We start from the raw sequence: 26,113 nt of genomic DNA on the forward strand, positions 1-26,113 counted from the left end.
CCCACACGTGTGAGTGGTACCCTTGTCCTGGGATCCCTCTGCTCCTCTGGCCTCCATCTCTTCTCCCTTGGGCAGGCTGGCTGCTGCAAAGGACACAGTAAGCAGAGAAGGCATAAAAGATCACTCGAGACAGAGCTTGGGGCCTGGGAACTTTGGATTAGGGCACCTCTGAAAGGAATGCCCCCACCTCCCTTGGATTGAGGGTCGTGCCTATTGGTGGCTGCTACTCCTTGATTTCCTGCCACCCTGAGGGCTGACTGGGACCTTAGCATGTAAAGCATGAAAGAGGCAGCTCTCCTTCCCCCAGCTTGGTGTAGACACACTTTGGAGGAAATTCAGAGGTCCCTCCTGTCTTTCTTCTCCAAGTACCGCTTACCAGTTCTCTGCTGAATCTCCTTGTAAGCCCACTTTTGTCCCTGTATCCTTTATACAAAAGACCTCCAACCCTCCATCTCCCCTGAATTCTTAATATTTCCTTTTTATCAAGGAGCTGTGAGTTTGTGATAAGGGTGGATGGTAGAAAGGAAAGCCAGCCACACTTTTCCCTCCAAAGGTAAGCAGGCTAATTTCAACAGTGTTCAGCTTGTTTGCATGAATAAAGCACCAATTATTTTTCTATACCTCCCCAGGATGCTGCCTGGGACAACGGTAGAATTGTGGGCCCCAGGTCCAAGGCGTTGATCATTAAAGGAAATAGGTCAGAGAATATTGCTAGAACATTATTGAAACTCCTGTATATCTATCCCAGCAATAGTAAGATCAGTGGACGTCCAAGTCTTACTGTGGTTAGATCAGCAGTTGTAAGAGACCACCTTCCCCACGTACTCTAATATCATTCAGTGTTGCTGCGTCTGTTCCTTGGTGACTGGGGGTAACCTATTGCTAGCAATTCACCATGAGTGGGAAAGGTGCTCTTCAAAGATTTTTTAAGTTTTGTTTTTTTCTTCAAAAGATACAGAGTGGCACAGGGGCCATGCTAATCTTCTCTGTATCGTTCCAATATGCTAGACAGAAAAAGAGACACAGATGTATAGAACAGACTTCTGGACTCTATGGGAGAAGGCAAGGGTGGGATGATCTGAGAGAATAGCACTGAAACATATATATTATCAAGTGTGAAACAGATCGCCAGTTCAGGTTGGATGCATGAGACAAGTGCTCAGGGCTGGTGCACTGGGATGACCCAGAGGGATGAGATGGGGAGGGTGGTGGGAGGGGTGTTGAGGATGGGGAACACATGTAAATCCATGGCTGATTCATGTCAATGTATGGCAAAAACCACTACAATATTGTAAAGTAATTAGCTTCCAACTAATAAAAATAAATGAAAAAAAAAAAAAAAAGATACAGAGTTGCATCTCTCAACTCATCCAACCAATAGCCATTAAAAAAAAAAAAAAAAACCTATATGGTACTGATGAGCCTATTTGCAGGGCAGGATTAGAGATGCAGACTTGGACATAGTGAGGAAAGGGGAGGATGAGAGAAATTGGGAGAGTGATATTGACATGTATACACTACCGTGCGTGAAACAGATGCTAGTGGAAAGCTGCTGTCTAGCCCAGGGAGCTCAGCGCAGCGCTCTGTGATGACCTAGAGGGGTGGGGAGGGGGAGTGGGGGGAGGTCCAAGAGGGAGGGGACACGTGTACAGGCGGCTGATTCACTGTTGTACGGCAGAAACTGACAGCATTGTACAGCAATCATCCTCCAAATAAAAACAAAGCGACTCTGTACCCACCACTTTTTAAGGAATATGTTTATGGATGTAAAGGACATAGTCTTCGCACTCAAGGAATTCACAGTGTAGGGCTGGGCAGGGGGAGAGAATGTTGAGAAAATAAGGAATTTTATTTATTCTATTTTTATTTTCTATATTTATATAGATATATTTATCTATATTATCATGTACATAGCATATTGTATGCTATGTGCTCTGATAAAAGGTGAGCCCAGGTTTTGGCAACAGGTGGAGGAAAAGAGGGGAGAGCCTGGTGGGAAGTGATTTCTGATCAGAAACTGACCACATGAAGCAAGAAGGAGGACAAGAAGGGCGCCCGAGGTGGTAGGCACCGCGTGTGCAAGGCCAAGAGACAGAAGAAACAGTGTTGTTTTCAGAATTCAGTGAATTCGTACACCCAGAATTGGGGTACTAAAAGAAGTGTCATCTGAGAAATGAGATCCAAATGCTGACCTCTGGACCTTGTGGGTCCTCATAGTTTTAAGCTCCTTGGACTGCAAGGAGATCAAGCCAGTCAGTCCTAAAAGAAATCAACCCTGAATATTCATGAGAAGGACTGATGCTGAAGCTGAAACTCCAATACGTTAACCGCATGATACAAAGAGCCAATTCATTGGGAAAGACCCTGATGCTGGGAAACACTGAAGGCAAAAGGAGAAGGAGGTGGCAGAGGATGAGATGGTGGGATGGCATCACCTATTCAGGGGACATGAATTTGAGCAAACCCCGGGAGATAGTGAAGGACAGGGAAGCCTGGCATGCCACAGTCCGTGGCATTGCAGAGTCAGGAGAACTCTGTTCAGTGACTGAACAACACCTTGTAAATTCACCACTGAATGTCACTGTGGAACCTAGTTTTTCTTTTTCTATGCAAATCCACTTTGAGCTTTTCTGACATTTTCTGACATCACTGAGGTGATAGAGCAATGAACCTGGAGACAGATGATCTAGAAGCCTGACCTGGAGCAGTTCTTGAGCTCCTCGTCTCTACAATAAAGATTCATTCACTCACTCAGCAAACATTCTCTAAGTAGGTACTGTGTACCAGACAACATCGTGGTTGTGGTTGTAAAGATAAAGCAGAGAACAGAACAGATGTGACTTCTGTCCTCATGAAGCTGACATGTTGTTCAGTGGAGATAATAATTTCTGTCTTAAACCTTTAAGGACCAACATAGATAAGGTATGTCTGCTTTAAAAAGTGCAGGACACTATAAAAGTGAACAGCCCATTGCCCGTGGTCTCTGGTTTGGGATGACTGTCACTGAGGTGGGGGAGAGTTCCTGATCCCCGGCTACACACACAGAAGTTAGTGAAATACCTCCAGCAGACCAGCTGCCAAGTACCTCTGGGAACTCAGAGAAGGGCTAAGAAACTTAGTGGTTCCTGGTGTATGTGACCTGAACTTCCCACGAGCATGTCCCTTCAATTTAAAGAAGAAATTGAAAATGATCTTTTTGACCAGAGGGAGGGCCCACACCACCTCCTCCCTGGGTCCAGAAGCTAGAGATCAGCTTCTAAAAGCAATATTTCCAAATCCACGTGAGTGTGAGGGGGAAAAAATGCACCCTCTGCCTTTCCATCTGGCTTAGAGTCAGAATGCCAGATCCACACACACATCAGCATGTGTGGAGACGCGTTCTGTGTTGAACGCATCTGTCGGTTTGTACTGCAGAGCCCGTTTGTGGTTTGGTGTTACAGATCAGAGGCAGCGATCACAGCTCTCCTGTCTCGGGGTTCAGAGGGAGCATGTGCGTTTTGTATCCTAGGCAACACCAATGCTATAGGAAAAATTTACAAGTGTGAATTGGGAATTCTGTTCCTTTTGGTGAAGAGCCCTTTTCAACTCAGGCACCTAAGTCAGAATCAATAAAATGTAATGACTTAGAAGGACCTTAGGGATCATTGATGTTCTAGCCCAACCCCTTGTTTATAGATGAGGAAACTGAAGCCAGAGGAGGTGGGGCCTCTGGGCTCCTAGAGTAGAATCTAGATTTCTCAAGCCCCTGTTATCTCCAGGTGTGTTTGATATGTTTGATGTTTGGGGTGAGATTAACATCCCCTCAGGTGAGTCATAAGGAGAGGCGAGAATAAATGTAAATAAGGGTCATATAACTACTTGAGGCATAATTTTCTCCAGCAATAGCTTGAACCACAAGCCCTTCCTCAAGGTTGTGCGGTTAGCCTTGCACCTTCCTGATATTCACCTGATCACAGAACAGGATCAAAGGAGCTCAGGGCACCTCACCTCATTAGGCACCTCACCCAGTCCTCACAGCGTCTTTCCCTGAGAGCAGCTGCTAGGTCTCCCCACTTTACGGGAAGACAAGCAGAGAGCAGTTAAGCAGCTTGCCCGAGGCTAATTAAGTGGCAAAGCTGGATCTCCTCCCTAGGCATCTTGGCTCCAGAGTCATGTCCTCAAGGTGGTACTGCACTGCTCAGCACTCACTCAGGCTCCAGCCCAGAGGAGGAAGGACCTGACTGCTCGGACCCTCTGGGTGTTGAATCGATTTGGTAAAAATCAAAAATTGGCATCAGTGTACCTAGACTCCCATTTTGCTTCTGTGAACACAGAGGTTTCTAAAGCTCATAGATTTGGAGCCCAGACAAAGGGATCCAGGTGACTCCCAGGTAAACTGACTCTGGCCCCGACTGAGCCCTCACAGAGCTTTCTCTGGCCATAAAATTCACTTGGGCCATTTATTAGCCCAGGACTGCTGGCTGAACCCTCACTGAAGACTTCATTTGCATCAGTAGAACAAAAGAACATTTTTTAGAAGTTGTTTTGAACGGATTATAAACTAACAGGAAATTGCAACAGTAGCAGAGAACCATGTACTTTTCACCCAGGAAGTGGGTTTTTAAAAACAAGTCACAGTTCTTGAATGGAATACAGATAATTGTAGTGCTATGCTTTAGATCCTTCTGAACAGTTAGTAAATCATTCTCTACATTTCCCATAGGCAAGCAACTGTTAACTGTGTTTTCAAATAGGGGGGCAGATACAAAGGCAACTGGAAGCCATAGTGCTTGGATCAGGAATTTGGGGCTTTACAAATAAGTTTAAAGTGCACTTTTCTTTCTCTGGGTTGTTAAGTTTAACCCTTCTGTAAACCTTCACCAACTGTTTTAAATCATGACATCACCTAGGAACCTCTGGTGAGGGGGCTTGCCGAAGATGAAACTTTTTCTGGAAGCCATGAGCTTCTTCATGTTAGAGTGAATCCCTGCGTGGGCAGGGCTGAGAAATATAGATCACTAGACTCTATTGACATCTGGATTCTACACTAGTTTCATGACTCCTGGACCTTAAGTCCCTTTATTTATCTCCTCATTCTTTCCTAGGAATAAAAGCAGCAACCCATCCTCAGTCCTTCCTTGCCTGGGTATTTTTCACGTCCTTTGAAAATCCTAAAAACAAAAAGAAAAGGCACTGTGGAGGATACTGAACGCTATGTCTCCATAGAGGCGTCATCAGACATGCCAGTAGGATCAGAGCAAACATGCTCTACTTCTGTCATCCCAGCCTGGAGGGAAGAAGCAGGCACGGACCCAGGCCCTGTTATACTGAACTGAATGTCATGGCGCAGGCCATGCGGCAGCCTCAGCAGGTCAGCTGCTAGAAGAAGCCAGTGTTCCAAAGACAGGCTGAGTCCCTTGGCATCTCAGTCATCCCTTGGAACCCTGAGCCCTTCCTTTGTCTAGAATGGTTCCTTTCGTGGAGGCCAAAGGGGAACAACCAAGTTGGACTGGGACCACACATTTGGAGGAGATAATAGAGGAAAAGCTTTTCATGTTTCTTGTCACTAGTCAGCCTTAAAAGCCTTGCGGCCCTCCCTGAAGAAAGAACACACCTTTGTGTTCATTTCTGCCACAGCAACCTTCTGCTTTCTCTCTCTCTCTCTCTCTCTCTCTCTCTCTCTTTTCAATTGTAGATGATTCCTATGTTTTATGTTTTCACAAAGCTAGTTCTCATCTTGATCTCTTAAGAAGTTGATGTGTTTTGTCATCTGCCTGGTTAGCAGATATTCTCTGCTTATATTGGGGTTCATCCTCTCATTAGTTTCTTGTGTTATTTTCACTTTAAATGAAGATTGTTTCTAGAGTGGTTTAGCTTTAAAAATGTTACCCAATTTGAGTTAGGACGGACAGGCAAGATCTTGCAGGCAAGTTGTCACTGGAATTATGCTCCCCAGAGCCATGGTTCTGATCAGAGGTTGAATTCTGGGATTCCTGGCCAGATTTGCCTCGAATTTGGCAGAGACAGGTTAGATCCTGTTTTCTGTCCCTTCCTGCTCGATTCCTTTTAAGTGCTATTCCTTTTTGAATTATTAATATTTGACCAGAAGCTTTACTGATGGGGATATTGTTATGCTTTGCTTTAAGAAAATCTAGGCTTAAAGGGAAAATCTTACATAAGAGCTGCTTTAATTTTCAGAAAACTTCTTTAAATAGCCAGCTTTCCTCATGCATGTAAAATATAATTAATATAAACAAAACTGACCCAGCTTTTAGGAAGACATTGATTGCAAAAGCAAGGCATTAATAAAGAACACAAGAGGCTTCCATACCCTGTGGTGTGCCCTTTTCTGCCTTCTGCGGTGTCTGCTGCCACCTTTCTCTTCTATCAGAATCTAGCCCCAAGGAAAGATCTTATAAATGTATTCATACTGATTTCTGGCTTATGTTATACTCTAGCACCACGTACTTTATACCTGGAAAAAAGGCTGTCAGCCAAAGAAAATAATTTCCCATTGTAGAGTCTCCAGCATCGGGCAGCCATTAGGCAGGCTGGTTTTTATTTTATTTTTGCTTGTTGGGTAGTGGGGAGTCAGATAGACTTCCTTTTCTGCCAGTTCCACATACCCTGCTCTTTAATCTCAGGAATAGCTCTGCTTTCCTTTTCTTGTATTGGGAAGACTGTAAAATGAGGAGGAATTTCGGGGCGGGTTGGGTGACAGAAATCACCTACTCTCTTGGCCTGTGTTGCCCATCCCTCCCGAATTAAAGAGCAGTTTGTTAATAAGGCGAAGGTGTGAAAGGAGGCATCTGTTGCCATTTGTAAGAACCTTTTGGTTTTGGAGCACCTCGAAGTGCCCGGGGCTGATGAGGCTTATGTACTGGTGCTGCCAGAGGAAAGTAATAGACCCGAGATTTGGTGCTTGTGGCAATGTTGGCAAAGAATTCAAGCCAAGGCACCTGTGCCATCACAGCTAAGTCACTCACATGTGCAGCCTTTGTCTGTCTATTTTTTCCTCTATCCTTTACATACTCATTGAGGACTTCCTTACATGCCAGGCTCTGTGCCTGATGCAAAGGATAAAGAAGGTGAATACAGTGTACTCTTTCTCAAGCAGTCCAGTTTGGTAGGGAAAATGTGGAAATAAGTAACATTATGACAAGTGGTAAGTTCTGTATTTACACAGTATCGTAATATGATTAGTCATCCTGAGGGAAACAGAGTTGCCTGGGGAGAGAGGGATTTGGAGTATGGGAAGGATGGGAAAGTAGCAAAGGCCAGGGACATTTCGAGCTGGTAAGTAGACAATTTCCAGGAAGAGCTTTTGAGGGAGAATAGTGTGTAGAACACACCACTTTAGGATCAAGGTTGGGAAGCATCTAAAGCTGAAACAGAGAAGCTAGCAAGAATCAGATTGTGGAGGACCTTGTACGTCTTGGAAATGAATTTGGACTTTATTATATAGGCCTTCAGTAGCCATAAAATAGTTTTTAGACAAGGAATTAACATGATGCTATTTGTACTTTGAGAAGATTATTCTGGTGGCTTTGTGGAGAATCACCTAGAAATCTGTAAGGGCAGAAACCAGTCCAGAGTAGATTCTAGAATGTTGAAAAGAGAGAATCAACAGGATGTACTAACAGGTTGAAAATGGGATGATGGGGCAGGGGAGATCTAGGGTGACTCCCAGGTTTAAGGCTTCAGTGACTGAGTAGGATGTTGAAATACACGTAACAACAACAATATTGTTGTAACAGTAATTGCAGCAATAATTGTTGTAATTGTTGGATCTATACCAGCTACAAAAGATTTAGATCTGTGCTTTGAGTAGATTATTTCACTGAATCATTGTAATATTAGTGCTAAATTATCTTCATTTTATGCATGAAAACTTGAGACTTGGAGAGGTGAAGTAGCACACCCAGGGTCACATTGCTGATAAGTGATAATGCATGAATCTGAACCCAAGCATTTGAAGCTCAGATTCTGCCCTCTGTAGGGAATTTAACAAGATTACAAGTCAAGGCACAGTATCTGAATTTCAGGCTTGCACCTTCCAAATTTAAGTTGCCTATATTTTATGAGCCAAAATATCTAGCAAGAGAGTTGTACAACTGGATCTGGAGCTGAGTATGGTCTCTGCTGAGCACATGGAGCTGAGGATTCATCAGTTAACTGGTGGTGGTGAAGAAGGTGGGTGTAATGTGGGTGAATCTCCAAAGAGCCAGTTGGAGTCAGGAAGAACCACATCTAAGGGTGGGCACGTTTGGACAAGTTTGGGAAGGTTGCTGAAATGGAGTAGCTAGAGAGGTGGGGAGTTCACTAGGAAATCCAAAGGTCCAGTTTCAAGATCTGATGGGGGGACTAACATGACTGAATGCTTCAGGGAGATGAAAGAAGATTTAAAATGAGAATTGAGTTGGATTTGACCATATGGTAGCTGATGGGCAGGAGTTGAAGTTAGACTGGGGCGGGGGGAGGATTAAAATTTTAGTAAAAAGTGAGTAAAGGGAGACAGTGAACTCAGACTTCCTATTAAAGAAGTTTGGCTGGAGAGGGGGTGAGAGACGGGGAGGTAACAGAGGCAGCCTTAGGATCAGGGGGTCCCAGTGTGCAAGGGAGTCACTTGAGATGCTGGTATGTGGCAGGGAAAGGCCATGTGGAGTGGCGGGTGTTATATACCAGGATGTTTATCTGAGCAGGTAGGAAAGTTAGAATCTGCCCTCCAATCCCCAGAAGGAGCTCACAGACTCTGAGAAAAAGTGCTCCTACACTTTGAATGTACCTACCTTTTATTACATGAAGAAACTCAAGCCCCAAAAGTGAAGTGACTTGGTGCCTGGTCCCTTTCCTCCCCCGCTGCTGGTGTCAGTGGGAGAAGCAGCCCTGGTGTGCCTTCTGGTCCCCAGCTCCCAGTCCTCCAGACCAACTCTTCCCTGCTCTATCAGAAGGCACTTCCTTCTAGATTCTGACATGTCGGCAGGGCTTCATCTGTATGGGGGCGAGGGGTGAGTCAGAGAGCTGCTTTGCCATTTCCTCAGCATGCCAGAGGGTAGTGTTTTAAGTTGTTAAAGTGTCATTAACAGAACAGTGCAGGGAGGAACCATCTCTCAAAGTCAGGGGGCTTTCAGATGTCTCTTCTCGCCCCAGGGTCAGGGAAGACATTTATTCATACCTGGTGCATGGTCCCCCAGCCCTTGTGCAGAAGAGAACTGGGTGGGTATGGGGTGGAATGTCAATTGAGAATTTCTTCAGTGAGAGAGCAAATGCTCTCCCGAGAGACTCCATCAGTCAAGAATCACTACGTGAGCCTGGATATAAGAAGCTACCTACGCTGCTCAGAAGGACCCAGAGAACCCAGAGAAGGACCTCTGCTTAGAGGTCTTCTGGAATCCGTGTCATCATCCCTTCTTCTCATCTTCTTATACTCCAGAGGTTGTGCTGTCAGCCTGGCTCTCAGACCATTCTCATTAAATACTGATGTTGAGCACCAGTTAAAATCCATAGCCCTACAGAGAATGAACTGCCTAGAATCTAGAAATGTGAGCACTCTATAAACATAAACTTCTCTTTTGTAATTGACCTTCAATTACAACCCTCTGTGTGTTGGTAGACTCCGAGGAATAGCAATTAACTTTCTTCTCTTTGCTCTTTTTCAGTCTGCTGAAACCCATTGCTCCTTTTCCGTTTTGTCCTGTGAGGCTGTCAAGCCACAGACATAACTCCTGTAACTCCGCGGGCTGTCTTTCTCATCGACTGCCAGGCGGACAGTGCCCCCTGGAATTTCATAGGCTGTGGAATGAATGGTGCCCCTTATGCTGCAGCCTCAGGTCCACCCCTGTTCTCTCCTGCTGTTCACAGCACTCTCAATAAGAGAATAAACGCTGTTTGGGAGCAGAACCCGGGGTGCCTGTCCTCCCTGGGTTTGCTGCTGTCTCTGGTTGCTGCTGTTTTGTTTAACAGTATTAAGTAAATCTAAATCAGACAGAAATCCAACATGCTGACCTTGCCCTGAGAGGTTTACTAGAGCCTGTGGTATTCAGGGCACACGATTAGTTCTTTTGTACCTTCCTTCCTGCCTGTACACTCTATTCACAGTTGTGGGGATGTTGACAACTGTGAGACATGCTTGTCCCAGGGAACTGGGAAAACTCTTCTCCAAGCTCTGGAAAAATTAGGAGGACTTAATTAGGTCAAGGATGAGAGGCAGGAAAGGCCATCCAGAGGGAGAGAGGAGCAAAGAGTTGGTGGCATTGAGGTAGCATCTGACACATTCCAGGGTCAGGTGGTAGAAATACAAATAAAGAGGGAGAGAGGCTCGAGATTGGAGAAGGAGCCAGGACTCAGAACAGGAAAAGCCTCATGGCAGAGATCTGGACTCTGTCCTAGAAGTACTAAGACGTTCCGGGAGGATTATGAAATTCTGTGATGGGGTTTATATTCTGAAAAGCTCATTCTCACTTCATCTACAGAATGAATGGGAAACAGACAAGGGGCAGCCAGAAAGTAAGTAAAAGGTCATAAGAATGTGGTAGAAGGGAAGGGAAGGATCCCCAGTGCTTGAAAAAGCTGTGGACCATCATCTGTGTCTTAGGTTACTGAGGGATCCCATGACATAGAACTGGAAAGCATCCATTGTGTTGAGCTACCTGGAGGTCATCAGTGTTTTTAGAAAGGAATTATGGAGAGAGGAGCTAGAAAAGAGGAAGTAGAAAACAGTGGAGGGTGCAGAGATGATGACAGTGAGAATGAAGAATCTTTTGTCAGTGTCTGAATGGAAGGAAAGGGGTAAGTTGTGGCTGGAGAAGGATCTGCAGTCATGGAGATTTTTCACCTTTTTTTTGGAGATGAGAGTGGTTTGAGCAAATTTAAGTGCTGGTAGATAGTTTTTATGCAATAAAAAATTAGAGAATATGCCCGTAGAGAAAAACATAATCCATGTTTTGTTTTTTTTTTTTTTTTTCTTTCCTGTTCCAGGGAAAACAGCAGGGATTGGATTTAAGGCACACGGAGAGGAGATGGGGGATGAAATCCTCTTAAAGCAAGAGAAAAGGAGGAAAAACTAGAGGAAGAAGCATATAGGTTGATGTTCTTGATAATGGGAAGGGGGAAGGAATATGGAAGTTCTTATCTTAAGGCTTTATTTTCTAGGTGAAGTAGCTGTGAGGTAGGGGGAAAGAATTTATAGAGTGAGGAGGGAGAAGAGATAAGGGCCTTGAGGAGAAAGGGGAAAGTTTAAACTTACTGATTTGGGATGAAATCTACTGATCTAGTAGAAAAATAGTGGACCGCACAGTTTTATACTGTGAGTTACAGTTGGTGGTAACTTGCAGGATAACTCTGTGACGTTAGTTCGTACCCAGTTGCCATAAACTGTGGTCGACTCAGTTGCTCAGCTCCTCTGAAACAGGTGCAGAAGGCTGAGTTAATCCACAGTAGAAGCTTTGTGAGAAGCTCCGACACAGAAACAAGGGATGAGGGAGTTTGGAATACAGACAGAAGTATTGTTGAAGTGATTGTCTACTGAATTTCACATGTAAGATGGATAAAGTGTCAAGACTGGGGATGGATAATGGATGAGAAGAAAGTAGCCTGAAGGCCCTGATGAGAAGAAAGTGTTGTCATGGTGAAAGCAGTCAGATAAGCAAGCTAGAAGGACAAAAGTTTGGGATCAAAGCATGTAATGCTTGACTTCATGATTTGGGGGATGAAGAATCTATACCTAATACCAAGTCTGAGAGTGGAACCATGGACCAGGACTGCTAAAGTCTTTGAAATGTTTTTCTTAGAAAGTGACTGGAAAATTATTAGCTAAAAGAACAGAGGAGGGAAAGAACCTCAAGTAAGCACAAGATTTTTTTGTAAAAGGCTGGAAGCTCAAGGTCTCCAGATTTATTTGTGTGGGTCTTCCCAAGGTTTCCCAAAGGCACTGAGAAACTGGGAAGAAGAAACTCCCCTTTCAGATCCTGAGGTTGGGGGAGTATGAGTCTAGCAGCTCCTATTTGAGAAGGAGCATTTCCAGAAGAGAGCCAGGAATCTAAAATCAGCGTGGTATTTTTTCTTCTGAGTTCTTTGGACTGGGGAGAAAATTAAGTAGGCCTGCTCTATTTCTGAATTCTCATTTCCTTTGAATTAATATAGTTTTAAGGGAGATAGACTATAGATCAGTTTCTCTGTCTGGGATTCATTAATTCCAAATGTGGCCACTATGCTTTAACCATAAAAAGAACCTGTATTAACCAACCCTATAAATTTTCGTGCTTAAAGAACTTCCTTTCAATATTTCTTTTATTTTGTGTCTGTTACACAATAGATCTCTCATTTTTGCTTGTCATAAACGTCTCGCTTCATTTTTGAAGCATATTTTCACTGATTATAAGATTTTAGGCTGGAAAAGTATTTTCCATCAGCACTTTAAAAATGTCATTCTGTGGTCTGCTGGATTCCATCATTTCTATTGATAAGTCAGCTGTCAGTATTCTTGCTTCTTGACAGTAAAATATCTTAGCTTTTAACATTTTTAAATGTTTATTTTTAACATCTTGACCATGATGGATATGCGTGTGTTTTTTCTTTGTGTTTATAAGTTCTTAGAACTCTTTTAATAGGTGTCGTATTGTCTTTCATCAACTTTGCAGCCATTATCTTGTCACATATTGATTCTATTCATTTTTCGCTCCTCACTCTCAGGTATTCCCGTATGTAACATCTTTTCACAAGATCTTATGTATCTCTTACTCACTGGTCTGTTTTTTCCAACTTTTTTGCTGTCCGTGTTTCTGTCTGATAATTTCTGTTAATGCATCTCCAGTTCACTAATCTTTTCTTCAGCTGTAAGAAATATGTTGCTAAAGGCCTCTATCCAAAAGCTGTAATTCTGTGCTTTTTAGATGGAGAATTTCTGTTTAACAATTCTTTGTCAGTAGATTCTAGGTAGCTGGTGAAATTCTTCATCTTGTCATCTTTTTTTTTTTTTTTTTTTGGACAAGATAAACATTGTTTTTAAAACTACATTTGAGAATTCTAGTACCTGAGCCCTATTTTCTGTTGTCTTTTTTCTCTCTTAATTCTTGGAATGTCTTGTCATTGCTTTTGGAATGTTGAGCACTTTGTGTAAAAAATTATAGTCTCTGGGTGATTATCTTTTCTGTAAGTAGCTAGAGGGAGAGGAGTTTACATTCATCCAGTCCAGACTTAGTTTATTAGAGATCAAATTGGAGTTTTTATAAAGCTTGATCAGTCTCTAAAGATCTATACTGTAATTTTCAGAGGTCCAAATGAAAGGCTTTGGATATTTCTAGGACCACCCTCCCTTGTTGGTGGGTCCTAAATTGAGACTGCCAAAAATTTGGCGTTTCATTATAACTACAGTCTCACCTTTATATAATTTAAGAACTGGCAAACCCCATAATGTGAACTCAACTGCTGAGTGTGGGGCTCATTTCCATGTACTTTCCTTTTCTCCTAAATCCTATCATTCAAACCCTGGCTATCTTGGCAACTCTGAACTCCTTTAAAGAGCTTTTGTCTTTATATTTAAGCTTAAAATCAGGAATGTAAGGGGAAGCCCATATAAGAAAATCCAAACTATACTTACTCAAGTACCCCTGCTCTCTCACTGAAGGAATCACCTCATATAGGTATGTACTTTACTATAAACTTATACATTAGAAATGTGGTTCCCTCATCCTCCTTAGAGGCATCTGTGTCTATGAAGCTGTACCTTATCCTCTAAGAATACCTCTATTATGATGATGATGATGTATATAGACAGTTGTAGGTAGTTATACAAAATGAAAGAGTAAACACTTTTTCCTTTTGCCCCATAAGATGTAACAATAATATTCACTAAAATGTACTAGAGATTTACTATGGGCCAGATTCTGTGTTAGTTGTTTTGTATAGATTATCTCAGAAGAACCTGTGAGGTAGTAAAGGTAATTATTCCTAGTTTACCCTTGAAGAAACTGAGGCTTAAAGAGGTTAAGACACCTTAAACAAGGTCTCAGAGCCAGGAAGTAAATGGCACAAGCAAGTTTAAACTCAGATCTTTCTGGGACTTCTTTGGTGGTTCAGTGGCTAAGACTCTGCATTTCCAACGCAGGGGGCCCAGTGTTTGATCCCTGGTCAGGGAACTAAATCCTACACGCCACAACTAATTGTTCATGTGCTGTAGCTGGAAGATCCTGCACACTTCAGCAAAGACTGAAGATCCCACATGGTGAAACTAAGACCCTGCGCAGCCAAGTCAATAAACTCTAAAAAAATAAAATAAAACTCAGATCTTTCTAACCTCAAAGTCTATGTTCTTTACCAACATCTCGTCCTGCCTCATGTCTTGCCTTCATTCCACATATTTGGTTTGATGCTCTTACTAGCCCTGGAACCCTGAGATTAAATACTTCCTTAAATAAGATGAGAACAAAGTAGTCTAAATAGTTTACATACAAATAAATCTCCTTCTTGGTCCATTTTTCTCAGGTATTTCCAAATTCTTCCCTTCCCTACTCAGCTTTGCTTTGATATGTATTTCACATTAAATATTTCCATTTATAATTTCTATGGCAAATCTGAAAGTAGTGTTTTAAATACAGCTTTATGCAGGGACAGGAAGTAATTAGCAGTGGGGTTTTATTTTTGGAAGATGAGATTGGTGGGGAGCGGGGTATAGCGAGAAATTGCTTTCTGCAGTGTCAGTTGAATGAGTTATAGGAAATGATGGCTCAGCCAGCAGCTTGGTGCTTGCCAGTGAGTCAGCAGTGATTCCATCCTTATCTCAGTGCTGGAATCACGGCTGTAAAAGACACTCTTCCTGGTGAGTGCCCCTCCCTGCCTTGCTGTCTGGGGCATGGGGGTTCTGCCCACATGATGGGAACTGTTCAGTTACCTGTCCCAGAGGACGAAGATTCACAGAATTAGCTTGTATTCAGGCAAATGTTTCTATGTTTCTTTAGGATTCATTGGTGTTTCTCATTTTTCCATCTGATACCCAGCAGAAACATCCAGTGTGGTATTGATGTCCTAGCAGAACTTAATTCCTAGGGCAACATTTGATATTTTTATGTCCAGAGTCTCTCTCTTTTTTTTTTTTTTTTTGGAGTATAGTTGATTTATAGTGTTGCATTAGTTTCAGATATACAGCAAAGTGATTCAGTTATATACACACACACATATATATATTCCTTTTCAGATTGTTTTCCCTTATAGGTTATTACAAAATGTTGAGTATAATTCCCTGTGCTATATAGTAAGTTCTTATTGCTTATGTATTTTATCTATTTCATATATATTAGTGTGTATATGTTAATCCCAAACTCTTAACTTATCCCTACCCTCCGTTCCCTTTTGGTAACCATAAGTTTGTTTTCTCTGTCTGTGGGTCTATTTTGTTTTCTAAATAAGTTCATTTGTATCATTTGTATGTATTCCACATATAAGCAATATCATATTTGTTTTTCTCTATGGCTTACTTCACTTGGTATGTAATCTCTAGGTCTATTTATTTGGCTGCAAATGGCATTGTTTCAGTTTTATAGCTGAGTAATAGTCCATTGTGTATGTTCACACACAATGTCCCAGGTGGCACAGTGGTAAAGAATCTGCTTGCCAGTGCAGCAGAAGATGTAGGAGATGTGCGTTTGATCCCTGGGTTGGAAAGATCTCCTAGAGGCAGAAATGGCAACCCACTGTAGTATTCTTGCCTGGAAAATTCCATGGATAGAGGACCCTGGCAGGCTACAGTCCAAGGGGTCACAAAGAATCAGACATGACTGAGCTCACACGCACGTATGTATATATAAATGTATATTGTTATTGATGTTCAGTCGCTCAGTCGTGTCCAACTCTTTGTGACCCCATGGACTGCAGCATGCCAGGCTTCCCTGTCCTTCACTATCTCCCATAGTTTGTTCAAACTCTTGTCCATTGAGTCAGTGATAACTATCTAACTATCTCATCCTCTGCTGTCCTCTTCTTTTGCCTTCAATCTTTCCCAGCATCAGGGTCTTTTCCAATGAATCAGCTCTTCTCATCAGGTGGCCAAAGTATTGGAGCTCCAGCTTTAGCATCAGTCCTTAAAATGAATATTCAGGGTTGATTTCCTTTAGGATTGACTGGTTTGATCTCCTTGCAGCCCAAGGGACTCTCAAGAATCTTCCCTAGCACCACAGTTCGCAAGCATCAATTCTTGGGTGCTCAGCCTTTATGGTCCAACTCGCACATCCTTAAATGACTACTGGAAAAACCATAGCTTTGACTATATGGACCTTTGTTGACAAAGTGATGTCTCTTCTTTTTAATACTCTGTCTAGGTTTGTCATAGGTTTCCTTCCAAGGAACAAGTATGTTTTAATTTCATGGCTACAATCATTGTCTGCAGTGATTTTGGAGCATGTCTTCTTTAGAGTCTTTAAAATTGACAGAATACTGTGGAAAAGCAAGACAAGGAGATGCCACTTAAGGAGAAGCAGTAGATTGAAAGAGGTTCTCTTCTGGGAAGATTGAAAATATGTGCATGTGGCAAGAAAACTGGAACCAGATCATCATAGTTGTTGGGTTGGGATGGTAGGATTATTAGTGATTGCTTTTTACTTTCTTTTCTATGTTTGATAAATAGGCTCAAGTTGTAAAATTTATTCTAAAAACAACTTTAGCATTTTAAACCTTTGGGAAAACAATTGACCAAATAGCTTTAATATTTTAGGATGCCTTTTTTCCACTCTGCCCATGTTCTTAAGGTCAACCTAGTCATATGCATGGTGTCCTATAGGATATGAGAGAGGAGGATTAACTTTGCTCAGAATCTGTAGGTGTCAGCCACTTAGTTCTTTTTCACCCAATGGAGAAGGTGGTATTATCCACATCTTATAAATAAGCTATTGCTAAGAGAGATGGAAGAACCTTTCCCAGGTTGATAAGCCAGTAGGTGGTGGAGTTCCATTCAAGCCCAAATCCCATCACCACCAAGTTCTACCGTCTTTCAACTCAAGTACAAGATGATGATGCTGCAGGTTCCATTCCACCAGACTATTTTCAGGACATTTTAAATGTGTTAACTTACTACTGGATTAGTTGTCCATTGAGAAAAATTGTCCTGCAATATTTTTCTCTCCTTTTGTAAAGCTAGGATTCCAAATGTTGCATATACATACATGGCTTCTACTTCAGTTAAAAAGATAAATATTGAAAGTGTTACATAGAATGCATGTGTGTGCATCTATGTTTTTGACATTAAGAAGATGAAGCAAAAAAAAAACTAAAGGGATTTCCCTGGTAGTCCAGTTGTTAAGACTCTAGCCGGGGTGTGGATTCAATGCCTGGTTGGGGAACTGAGATCCCACATGCTGTGTGGCACAGCAAAAAAAAAAGAAGATCATGATGAAAGAGGTATATAGTAACTATTAGTTGAGTGGTTGAACTCCCCAAGAATTTGAAGTGATTCTTATGATCCCTGATAAAGTTTTTAGATATATAAGACTGAGACTAACAGTATAGTAGCAGTAAGTGACAGTTTTGGTCAAGGAAGGGGTGATACTGTTGCGAAGCAGAGCTTTTACCATTTCACAAAAATATCCATTGTCCCAGCAGGGCCTTAGTTTATTTTCTTAATTAATTAATAATATTTAAAAATTTTATTAAAAAGTTGCAGATAATAATGTACAATTAATGCTATAAACTTTGTTCATATACTGACATGCAATACGCTGCACATATATAACTGTACAACTTGATAAAATTTAGCATAAGCCTACACCTGTGAAATATCACTTCAGTAAAGATAATGAGTATATTCATTACCCCCCAAAGATTATTTTTGTAGTGCTCTATTCTCTAAGGAGAAAAACCCAGTCATTTCATTTCATTATCTAATTTGATGAAAAACGTCTGGATAGAGACTCAGGTGATGTCAATCTGGACTCTCCGATCTTGCCCTAAATAGTTCCATGAAATTCAGTGAGTCCCTTAATTTTTCAGGCCTTAGTTTTCTTATCTGAAAAATGAGGGGGTTGGACTAGATGGTCTCTAAGGCCCCATATGGCCCTAAAGCTTAATAAAGCTAAGAGGACAGGCATACTCAGGGTATTGGTTTGTGTCCAAATGCTTTCATGTAAAAATATAGACTTCCCCAGTGGCCTGGTGTCAGCTGTGCTGGTCATCCCTGCCCTGCTTTGCCTGATTGATTGATCGTGAAATCATTTCATTTCTTTTCATTCTCTTTCACCCTGATTTAAGGTCATTCATGTCATTGCTTTCATGCTGTTCTTTCTAAGCTTAGGGAACTGTTCTACTTAAGAATTTAGGGGGTAGCTTGAATAATGCTGGGAATTTGGCAGTGCCTTAAGGGGCTGAGAGGGGCTACAGGCACATCAGCTCCTTGGATACTCTCGAGGCAGCTTGGGCATTTTTAGGGGGCGGGGAGGGCAGAGACAAGCTGTACTGGATTTATTTCAGGGATGGGGGAAGGGAAGCAGATTGGCGTTTAATTAAAATTCTAATCCCAACTTTGCCCATCTTCTTGCCAAGTCAGCAGCCAGCATTTCTGTCTGTGGTTCTGGTGATTTTGCTGTGATGACATACGTAGTTACCTCAGAAACTCTTGCAAATGGGCCTAAGACTTCAATATGCTCACCAGATGCTTTCATCAGGCTTGGCAGAGTGTCGCCTTTGGCCTGTGTTTTCAGAGGTATCTCCTCCACCACCGCCACCTTTCTGGTGGGAGGGGGACGTTGGAGAGAGCTCATGATGAAAACCGAAGTGATTACAAATGACAAAACTCGTTCATCACAGAAGAGATCTTTCCAAATGATTTCTGTTTTCCAGGTAGCTGAGTGGGATTTCTGAGGAGGGGCTGCTCTGCCTTCACCTGGCCCAACCATGAGGTTCTTCCTGCCTTGTGCCTATATGCTGCTGCTCCTGATTTCCCAGTTGAGGGCAGTCAGCTTTCCTGAAGATGATGAACCCCTTAATACTGTGGACTATCACTGTAAGTAATCTAAAGAATACGCGTTTCTAAGAAGGAAGGGTTTTTTGGGTTTTGATATTCTAAGCATATTCATTTTTAGAAAGAGAATTTTATGTCTTTAAAATGTTTTACATCCTCACTTATCCATAATCATTTCCCAGTGTCTGAAGAAAATGGGACAGTTCAGTTAGGCACTTTTCTAAAGTAACCCATATATAGATTATATGTTTTCAGTTAAAAAGAAAAAGACCATTTGGTGATATTCACCATCTCTTATTCATTCATATTCAAGACCTTAAGAAAAGAATTTAGTTAAAACCCTTCTACAACTAGTATATACAGCTAATCAATGCTGTATATCGATTCTTCAGCTCTGTAATCCTGACTGATGGTTTAGCCCGTTTTTACTTGCAGATTCAAGGCAATATCCGGTTTTTAGAGGACGCCCTTCAGGCAATGAATCACAGCACAGGCTGGACTTTCAGCTGATGTTGAAAATTCGAGACACACTTTATATTGCTGGCAGGTAATTTTCCTCTCGTTGGTTTATTAGATTAAAAGTCTTTTCTCTTGTGGTGCTTGCATTAATGTGTCTAGTTCATGAAAAACTAATATGTGATTGTGATCAAAAATTGCAAGTAGCCAAAAATATTCACTTGAGAAGAGTCAGCACTGTGTACCAGGAACAAAATACAGCAAAAGCCTTCAGCAGTCCTATTTTATTACTACCGTCAAGAAATCAGACACCACTCTTTATTCCTAAAGCAGCAGGAGAAAAAAAAAATTTTTCTTTAGTCTTTTTTTAACTTGGAATTATTCAAGCAAATATTAAAAGTATGTCTATGCTAATACTGAGTAGTGGTTTGACCCATACCTGAAGAAAAGGACTTTCTTCGCTCCCTAACCACAGTGATATATAAAAGTATCTCACTAATGAAAAAGTACTCTGTTGACTTTGTTGGAGACAGAGAAAATCCAAATGATCTCTGAAACACAATAAAAGCAGCTCTGTAAAAATAAAATAAGAAGCAGCTTAACATTTTTATGTATTCACATGATATGACTTACTGCCTTGTTTCCAACAGGGATCAAGTTTATACAGTAAACTTAAATGAAATCCCCAAAACAGAAGTAATACCAAACAAGGTGAGCATCTGTAGTTGGCAAATTTATTTGCATTCCCTCAGAACTTGGGTAATGTCCCTCTCCCTTCAATATTTAAAATATTGGTTTTGCTTGGTTGATACAGAAACTGACATGGCGGTCAAGACAACAGGATCGAGAAAACTGTGCTATGAAAGGGAAGCATAAAGTAAGTAAAACAAATATATGCTCACTAGATTGAGTCTGTATGGTGGCTTTAGCCCACGATGTAGGCATATGGAATGTCTAATGGTAGTGTCATTGTTACTTTCTTTAGGATGAATGCCACAACTTTATTAAAGTATTTGTTCCAAGAAACGATGAGATGGTTTTTGTTTGTGGCACCAATGCATTTAATCCCATGTGTAGATACTATAAGGTAAGTATATTTTATACAATGTGCTGTTTTTAATCAATTCTTCTTCCTCTACTGGTATGGTGTTAGCGTCGAATCCTTTCTTCTGTAAATCCAGTAATTTGTTTTATCTCTAACACTATGAAAGGATAAAGACAGAATTCTTCCCATAGAATTTCAGTACAAATAAAGCAGTATTGCCTTCAAACATGTACATTGAACAGATGTGACACTAGCTATTTATTTTTCTTTTGTAGTTGAATACCTTAGAGTATGATGGAGAAGAAATTAGTGGCCTGGCAAGATGCCCATTTGATGCCAGACAAACTAATGTTGCCCTTTTTGCTGGTAAGATTCTTTAGTGTAATGAATATAAATGATTAATGACATTGAAGGTGCAAGAGGAATTTAAAGGAAGGGAAAAAGCTCATAACTAGAATAGCTACCTTGAAATGGGTGTTTCAAAGACTAAAAGCTATGAACAGATTTTTCAAAAAAGAGGAATTATAAGTGAGCATATTATAGGTATTCTGACACTTGGCTCTGTTGTTAGGCCAGTGACCCTGAATAAGCTGAAAGTGAAAGTGTTAGTCACTCAGTCGTGTCTGACTCTTTGCTACCCCATGGACTGTAGCCTGCCAGGCTCCTCTGTCGATGGATTTCTCCAGGCAAGAATACTGGAGCCATTCCCTTTTCCAGGAGAATCTTCCCAACCCAGGGATCAAATCTGGATCTCCTGCATTGCAAGCACATTCTTTAACCATCTGAGCCACCAGGGAAGCATTTTTTGAATAAGTCGCTTAACTTTTGGTGTTCCAAGTTCTCATCCATAAACTTAAATAATACAGGTCAACCTGTCACAAGCTGATTATGAACATCAGGTTTTAGATTTATTTGTATATATAGCAATGATGTCAGTGAAAACACTCCAAAGGATATAACACACTACATGGGATAACATGGGCTTCCTAGGTGGCGCTGGTAGTAAAGAACCAGCCTGCCAATGCAAGAGACAAAGGAGATGTGGATTCGGTCCCTGGGTTGAGAAGATCCCCTGAGGAGAGCATGGCCACCCATTCCAGTATTCTTGCCTAGAGAATCCTATGGACAGAGGAGCCTGGCAGGCTGTAGTTCATAAGGCTGCAAGGAGTTGGACACAACTGAAGTGACTTAGCACACACATAAGGTAACACATTTCTGATAACTGTGGCTGTTTTTATTGAAATTATAACCTTGGTTTCAGATGGGAAGCTGTATTCTGCCACGGTGGCTGACTTCCTGGCCAGTGATGCTGTTATTTATCGAAGCATGGGTGATGGATCTGCTCTTCGTACAATTAAATATGATTCCAAATGGATCAAAGGTATCTTTGAAGAGCAGTATTGTGAGATCGCCAAGGGTGGCAGGATGGGTCCCTGGGAACAGGAGCCCTGGCATTGGAAAGTTCAGTGCATGACTTTATATTGTTAATTTAGAGCCCAGTACAAGCTGCCTTGATTGGCTGCATTAGTGGGAAATAAGGAGACCAGTAGCTATGTCTAGAAAGTAGATTTCTATCTCAGGTGACCTCAAAAAAAAAAAAAATAAATCACCATTCTGTGTACCATTTGCCTAACTCTAAATGCATGCACTACTCCTTGCCCACTTCCTTCTAAATATCCCGGAAAGTTTAACCCTGGGAAAGTTAGTTCATATCTTCAGAGTTATTTTGTTCTTTGGGGTCTAGAAATCAAGATTTTTAATTTTCAACATAAGAAATTTCCTTTACTAGCTAAATAGGTTAATGAATAAATCTGGTGAAACAAAGACCTTTGCGGTAGTTCAGTTCCCTGTAGGCTTTTTCTAGTCCATTAGCTAACATTAAAGACTCTGGGTTCCCTAAAGCTTCAACATACCTAATGGGACTCCTGAAACTCAGTGGCATATCAAAGTTCTTGGCTTGAAAGTAGCAGTGTGATGTCTGTCAGTCATGCCTAGCAGTCGGGATATGATGCTAATTGAATTACCCTTTAGGAACCAGTTTGTTTTCACTTTTTCTTTCAGAGCCACACTTCCTGCATGCCATAGAATATGGAAACTACGTCTATTTCTTCTTTAGAGAAATTGCTGTAGAACATAATAACTTAGGCAAGGCAAGTATATGATTGTGCACTCGTATTGCATGGAATTGAGCCCACCTTGGTAGGGTTTTTGCATGCTTTCCAACACTTAGTGCATTTAGGGCCAAGTGCAGAGAGTTGTGTTGCTTAGCAAGAGAATAGTTGCTGGGAAATAACTGAACAATGGCCAGAGTGGGAACAGCATCCTTGGACCTTGAGAAGGTTTTATTTATTTTTTCCTGTTACTACAGAGAATGTGCTGCAGGCACCCTTGAGCTGTGGATGCTTCTTTAACTCTTTAGAAATCTGTTGATAGCTGTTCTTTCTTAGTGTCAAAGGCAGGATGAAAAGTAAGGGCCCCTGTTCATTGTCGAGTACTTCAGTCCAAGACCGTAAGATTCTAAAATATTGCATCCCCTTCTATGCCAGGTTTAAGGATGGTGCGTTTCGTTAACAATATGAGAAGCTAAGTGGGGAATGAAGTATGGGAATGGTTGCCATCCAGCCAGGCAGTTCAGTGGCTCACTTCTTAGGGAGCTTGTTTGGTAGAACAAGAATATGGCCCTCCTTTTTTGTTTTTCTCACAGGTAAATATAGTTTACATTCTTACTCTACAGATCCCTAGAGGGAAGGCTGCCGGAGTCTTTTGGACCACATGTATCTTTTATCATTTTTTCTCCCTCCCTTATCTGGCAGCTTTTTGTTCCTGTTCTCCCTCCATGCTCATGATCCTGTTGCCTTGCTTTTGTCCCCTGGGCAGGCTGTCTATTCCCGTGTGGCCCGCATATGTAAAAACGACATGGGTGGCTCCCAGCGGGTCCTGGAGAAACACTGGACTTCGTTTCTGAAGGCTCGGCTTAACTGTTCCGTCCCTGGAGATTCCTTTTTCTACTTTGATGTTCTGCAGTCTATTACAGACATAATACAAATCAATGGCATTCCCACGGTGGTAGGGGTGTTTACCACACAGCTCAACAGGTGAGAACCAACCCCCAGCACTTCGGAAGGCACTCTGTGGCTTGTTTGTGGGAACCCAGAATAGGTCTGCTGTGCCCTGATGCGGCGCCTCTTTTCCAGCATTCCTGGTTCTGCAGTCTGCGCGTTTAGCATGGATGACATTGAAAAAGTATTCAAAGGACGGTTTAAAGAACAGAAAACTCCAGATTCCGTTTGGACAGCGGTCCCGGAAGACAAAGTACCAAAGCCAAGGTAGGAAAGCAACAAAGACGGAAAGGATTTCTGTCCTTAACAAAGCCCTCTGGTCACTGGAAGCATGCATCCTCAGAGAGCAGCTGGGCCCGCCTCCCTCTCCAGAAGGGTGTCCCTGTTGCGGCCCTGCAGATAGAAGCTCAGTGACTATCACTGAGAGCCTGAATGTGGGAAGCCCACAGAGTTCGTGGAAATAACGTTACCCAGAGGGTTTGGCTCACTCTCCTTCCTCTCTTGATGTTTTCTTCCAGAATAGACACCTTTTCCCTAGATACAAATTGTGAGGCGGGGAAAACACACTATTTTCCTTTCAGGCCTGGCTGTTGTGCAAAGCACGGTCTTGCCGAAGCTTATAAAACCTCCATCGATTTCCCGGATGAAACCCTGTCATTCATCAAATCCCACCCCCTGATGGACTCGGCCGTCCCACCCATCGCTGACGAGCCGTGGTTCACAAAGACTCGGATCAGGTAAGATTGGGCAGACACGCAGGCCCGCCCCATTCAGTAGTCCCCCTTCCTGCTGGCCCCCTCTCTAACCCGATTCACCTCCTCTGGCAGGTACAGACTGACGGCCATCGCCATCGACCATTCTGCCGGACCCCACCAGAACTACACAGTCATCTTTGTTGGCTCAGAAGCTGGCGTGGTGCTTAAAGTTTTGGCGAAGACCAGCCCTTTCTCTTTGAATGACAGCGTGTTACTGGAAGAGATTGAAGCGTACAACCATGCAAAGTAGGTGTATTATACCGGAACGCTTTTCGGGACTTCCAGTGTCTATTTCATCTAGTCATTTCCTTTCAGCCCTCTATGTTAGCAGTGGTAGAAATGGGGGTGGTTAGAAGCTAAATCCGGAGAAGGCAATGGCAACCCACTCCAGTACTCTTGCCTGGAAAATCCCATGGATGGAGGAGCATAGTAGGCTGCAGTCCATGGGGTCAGGAAGAGTCGGAGATGACTGAGCGACTTCACTTTCACTTTTCACTTCCATGCATTGGAGAAGGAAATGGCAACCCACTCCAGTGTTCTTGCCTGGAGAATCCCAGGGACAGGGGAGCCTGGTGGGCTGCCGTCTATGGGGTCGCACAGAGTCGGAGATGACTGAAGCAACTTAGCAGCAGCAGCAGTCGCTAAATCATGTCCCACTCTTGTGACCCTATTGACTGTAGCCCACCAGCCTCCTCTGTCCATGGAATTTCCCTAACAAGAGTACTGGAGTGGGTTGCCATTTCCTTCTCAGAGGATCTTTGCAACTCAGGGATGAAACCCAGGTCTCCTGCTTTGCAGGTGGATTCTTTACTGATTGAGCCACCAGGGAAGCCTCAAATTAGTAGTGGTTTGGCTTATTAGTATTATGGTTGGTTTGTTTTTCTCACTGAAGTGAAAACCCGGATTTGGTGTTTTCCTGAGTCTCTTAGGGTTTGGAGGGTGGACAGTGATATATTTAAAAATAATTCAGCCCTTGTTTGTCACCTATGGAAAATGAAAATATTTTCCCCACCCCTCTTACCTTATGGATCTATTTCAGGATGCTGCATCCGGAACTATGCTACAGCTGGTTGCACATAGACACACACACACATACCCCATAATTCTTGCAACCACTGATATAAAAAATTACGTGAACCATTAAAACAAGTGAGATAGATGAGAGTAATGGAGCAAAGAAGACTAAGAAGAGATCTAGAAATATCTAGCCCAGGAATATTAAAATGCATTAGAACATTATCCTTTTTCTTCCCTGTAGCCTAACTTGCTCTTCACAAATGCAGTTCCCTTCCATCATCAGAACAGGAAGCCAATCTTTAAACAACCCTTTGTCCAGCCTGAAATTTAACTAACCATGCAAAGCAGTAGAAGATGAATCACATAATTATTACATCCTAAACTGCATATTGCCTCGTTTGCTACTGAGAGTATTCCTTAACACCTCCCCAGCTCTCAGTAGTTGCAAAAACCAAACCTCACTTGCCTCATATAGTTCCTGTAGCTCTTGACTTACTAAACATCTGTCTTGAAAATGTCTCCCACAATATAGGTGCAATGCTGAAAATGAAGAGGACAGAAAGGTCATCTCATTACAGTTGGATAAAGACCATCATGCTTTATATGTGGCGTTCTCTAGCTGCGTTATCCGCATCCCCCTCAGTCGCTGTGAGCGTTATGGATCATGTAAAAAGTAAGCTGATGTTTCTTTCCTTACCCTGGGTTTTTCAGGATCATGACCTTTGATAATGAGAAAATTCAGGTTACCTCTGTCTGGTTGCATACAGGTCTTGTATTGCATCTCGAGACCCATACTGTGGCTGGTTAAGCCAAGGGGCCTGTGGTCGAGTGAGCCCAGCGATGCTGTAAGTACACTTTGTCA

At 42.2% G+C, this 26,113-nt stretch overlaps 1 protein-coding gene and 1 pseudogene across 9 annotated transcripts in view; one reads left to right on the forward strand and one right to left on the reverse strand.

The window, feature by feature from the left end:
* Positions 1-26,113, forward strand: part of SEMA6D (semaphorin 6D) — a 57,760-nt gene that overhangs the window by 23,624 nt on the left and 8,023 nt on the right. For 8 of the 9 annotated variants that reach the window (XM_061157073.1, XM_061157069.1, XM_061157071.1 and 5 more), the window contains 14 exons: positions 18,799-18,961; positions 19,355-19,466; positions 20,026-20,086; positions 20,190-20,252; positions 20,361-20,462; positions 20,696-20,786; positions 21,682-21,801; positions 22,482-22,570; positions 23,298-23,515; positions 23,615-23,746; positions 24,061-24,216; positions 24,307-24,480; positions 25,784-25,924; positions 26,019-26,096. In XM_061157073.1, coding sequence (XP_061013056.1) covers positions 18,853-18,961; positions 19,355-19,466; positions 20,026-20,086; positions 20,190-20,252; positions 20,361-20,462; positions 20,696-20,786; positions 21,682-21,801; positions 22,482-22,570; positions 23,298-23,515; positions 23,615-23,746; positions 24,061-24,216; positions 24,307-24,480; positions 25,784-25,924; positions 26,019-26,096 — 1,646 coding nt within the window. In that variant the 5' untranslated portion in view covers positions 18,799-18,852. Of the gene's footprint in view, positions 1-18,798; positions 18,962-19,354; positions 19,467-20,025; positions 20,087-20,189; positions 20,253-20,360; positions 20,463-20,695; positions 20,787-21,681; positions 21,802-22,481; positions 22,571-23,297; positions 23,516-23,614; positions 23,747-24,060; positions 24,217-24,306; positions 24,485-25,783; positions 25,925-26,018; positions 26,097-26,113 lie in introns of those variants that run through there. The other variant, XM_061157076.1, reaches the window with a different exon arrangement.
* On the reverse strand, positions 918-1,032 carry LOC133067529 (U6 spliceosomal RNA; annotated as a pseudogene).

This window comes from Dama dama, chromosome 12, assembly GCF_033118175.1.
Source record: "Dama dama isolate Ldn47 chromosome 12, ASM3311817v1, whole genome shotgun sequence".
NCBI classification, from domain to species: domain Eukaryota; kingdom Metazoa; phylum Chordata; class Mammalia; order Artiodactyla; family Cervidae; genus Dama; species Dama dama.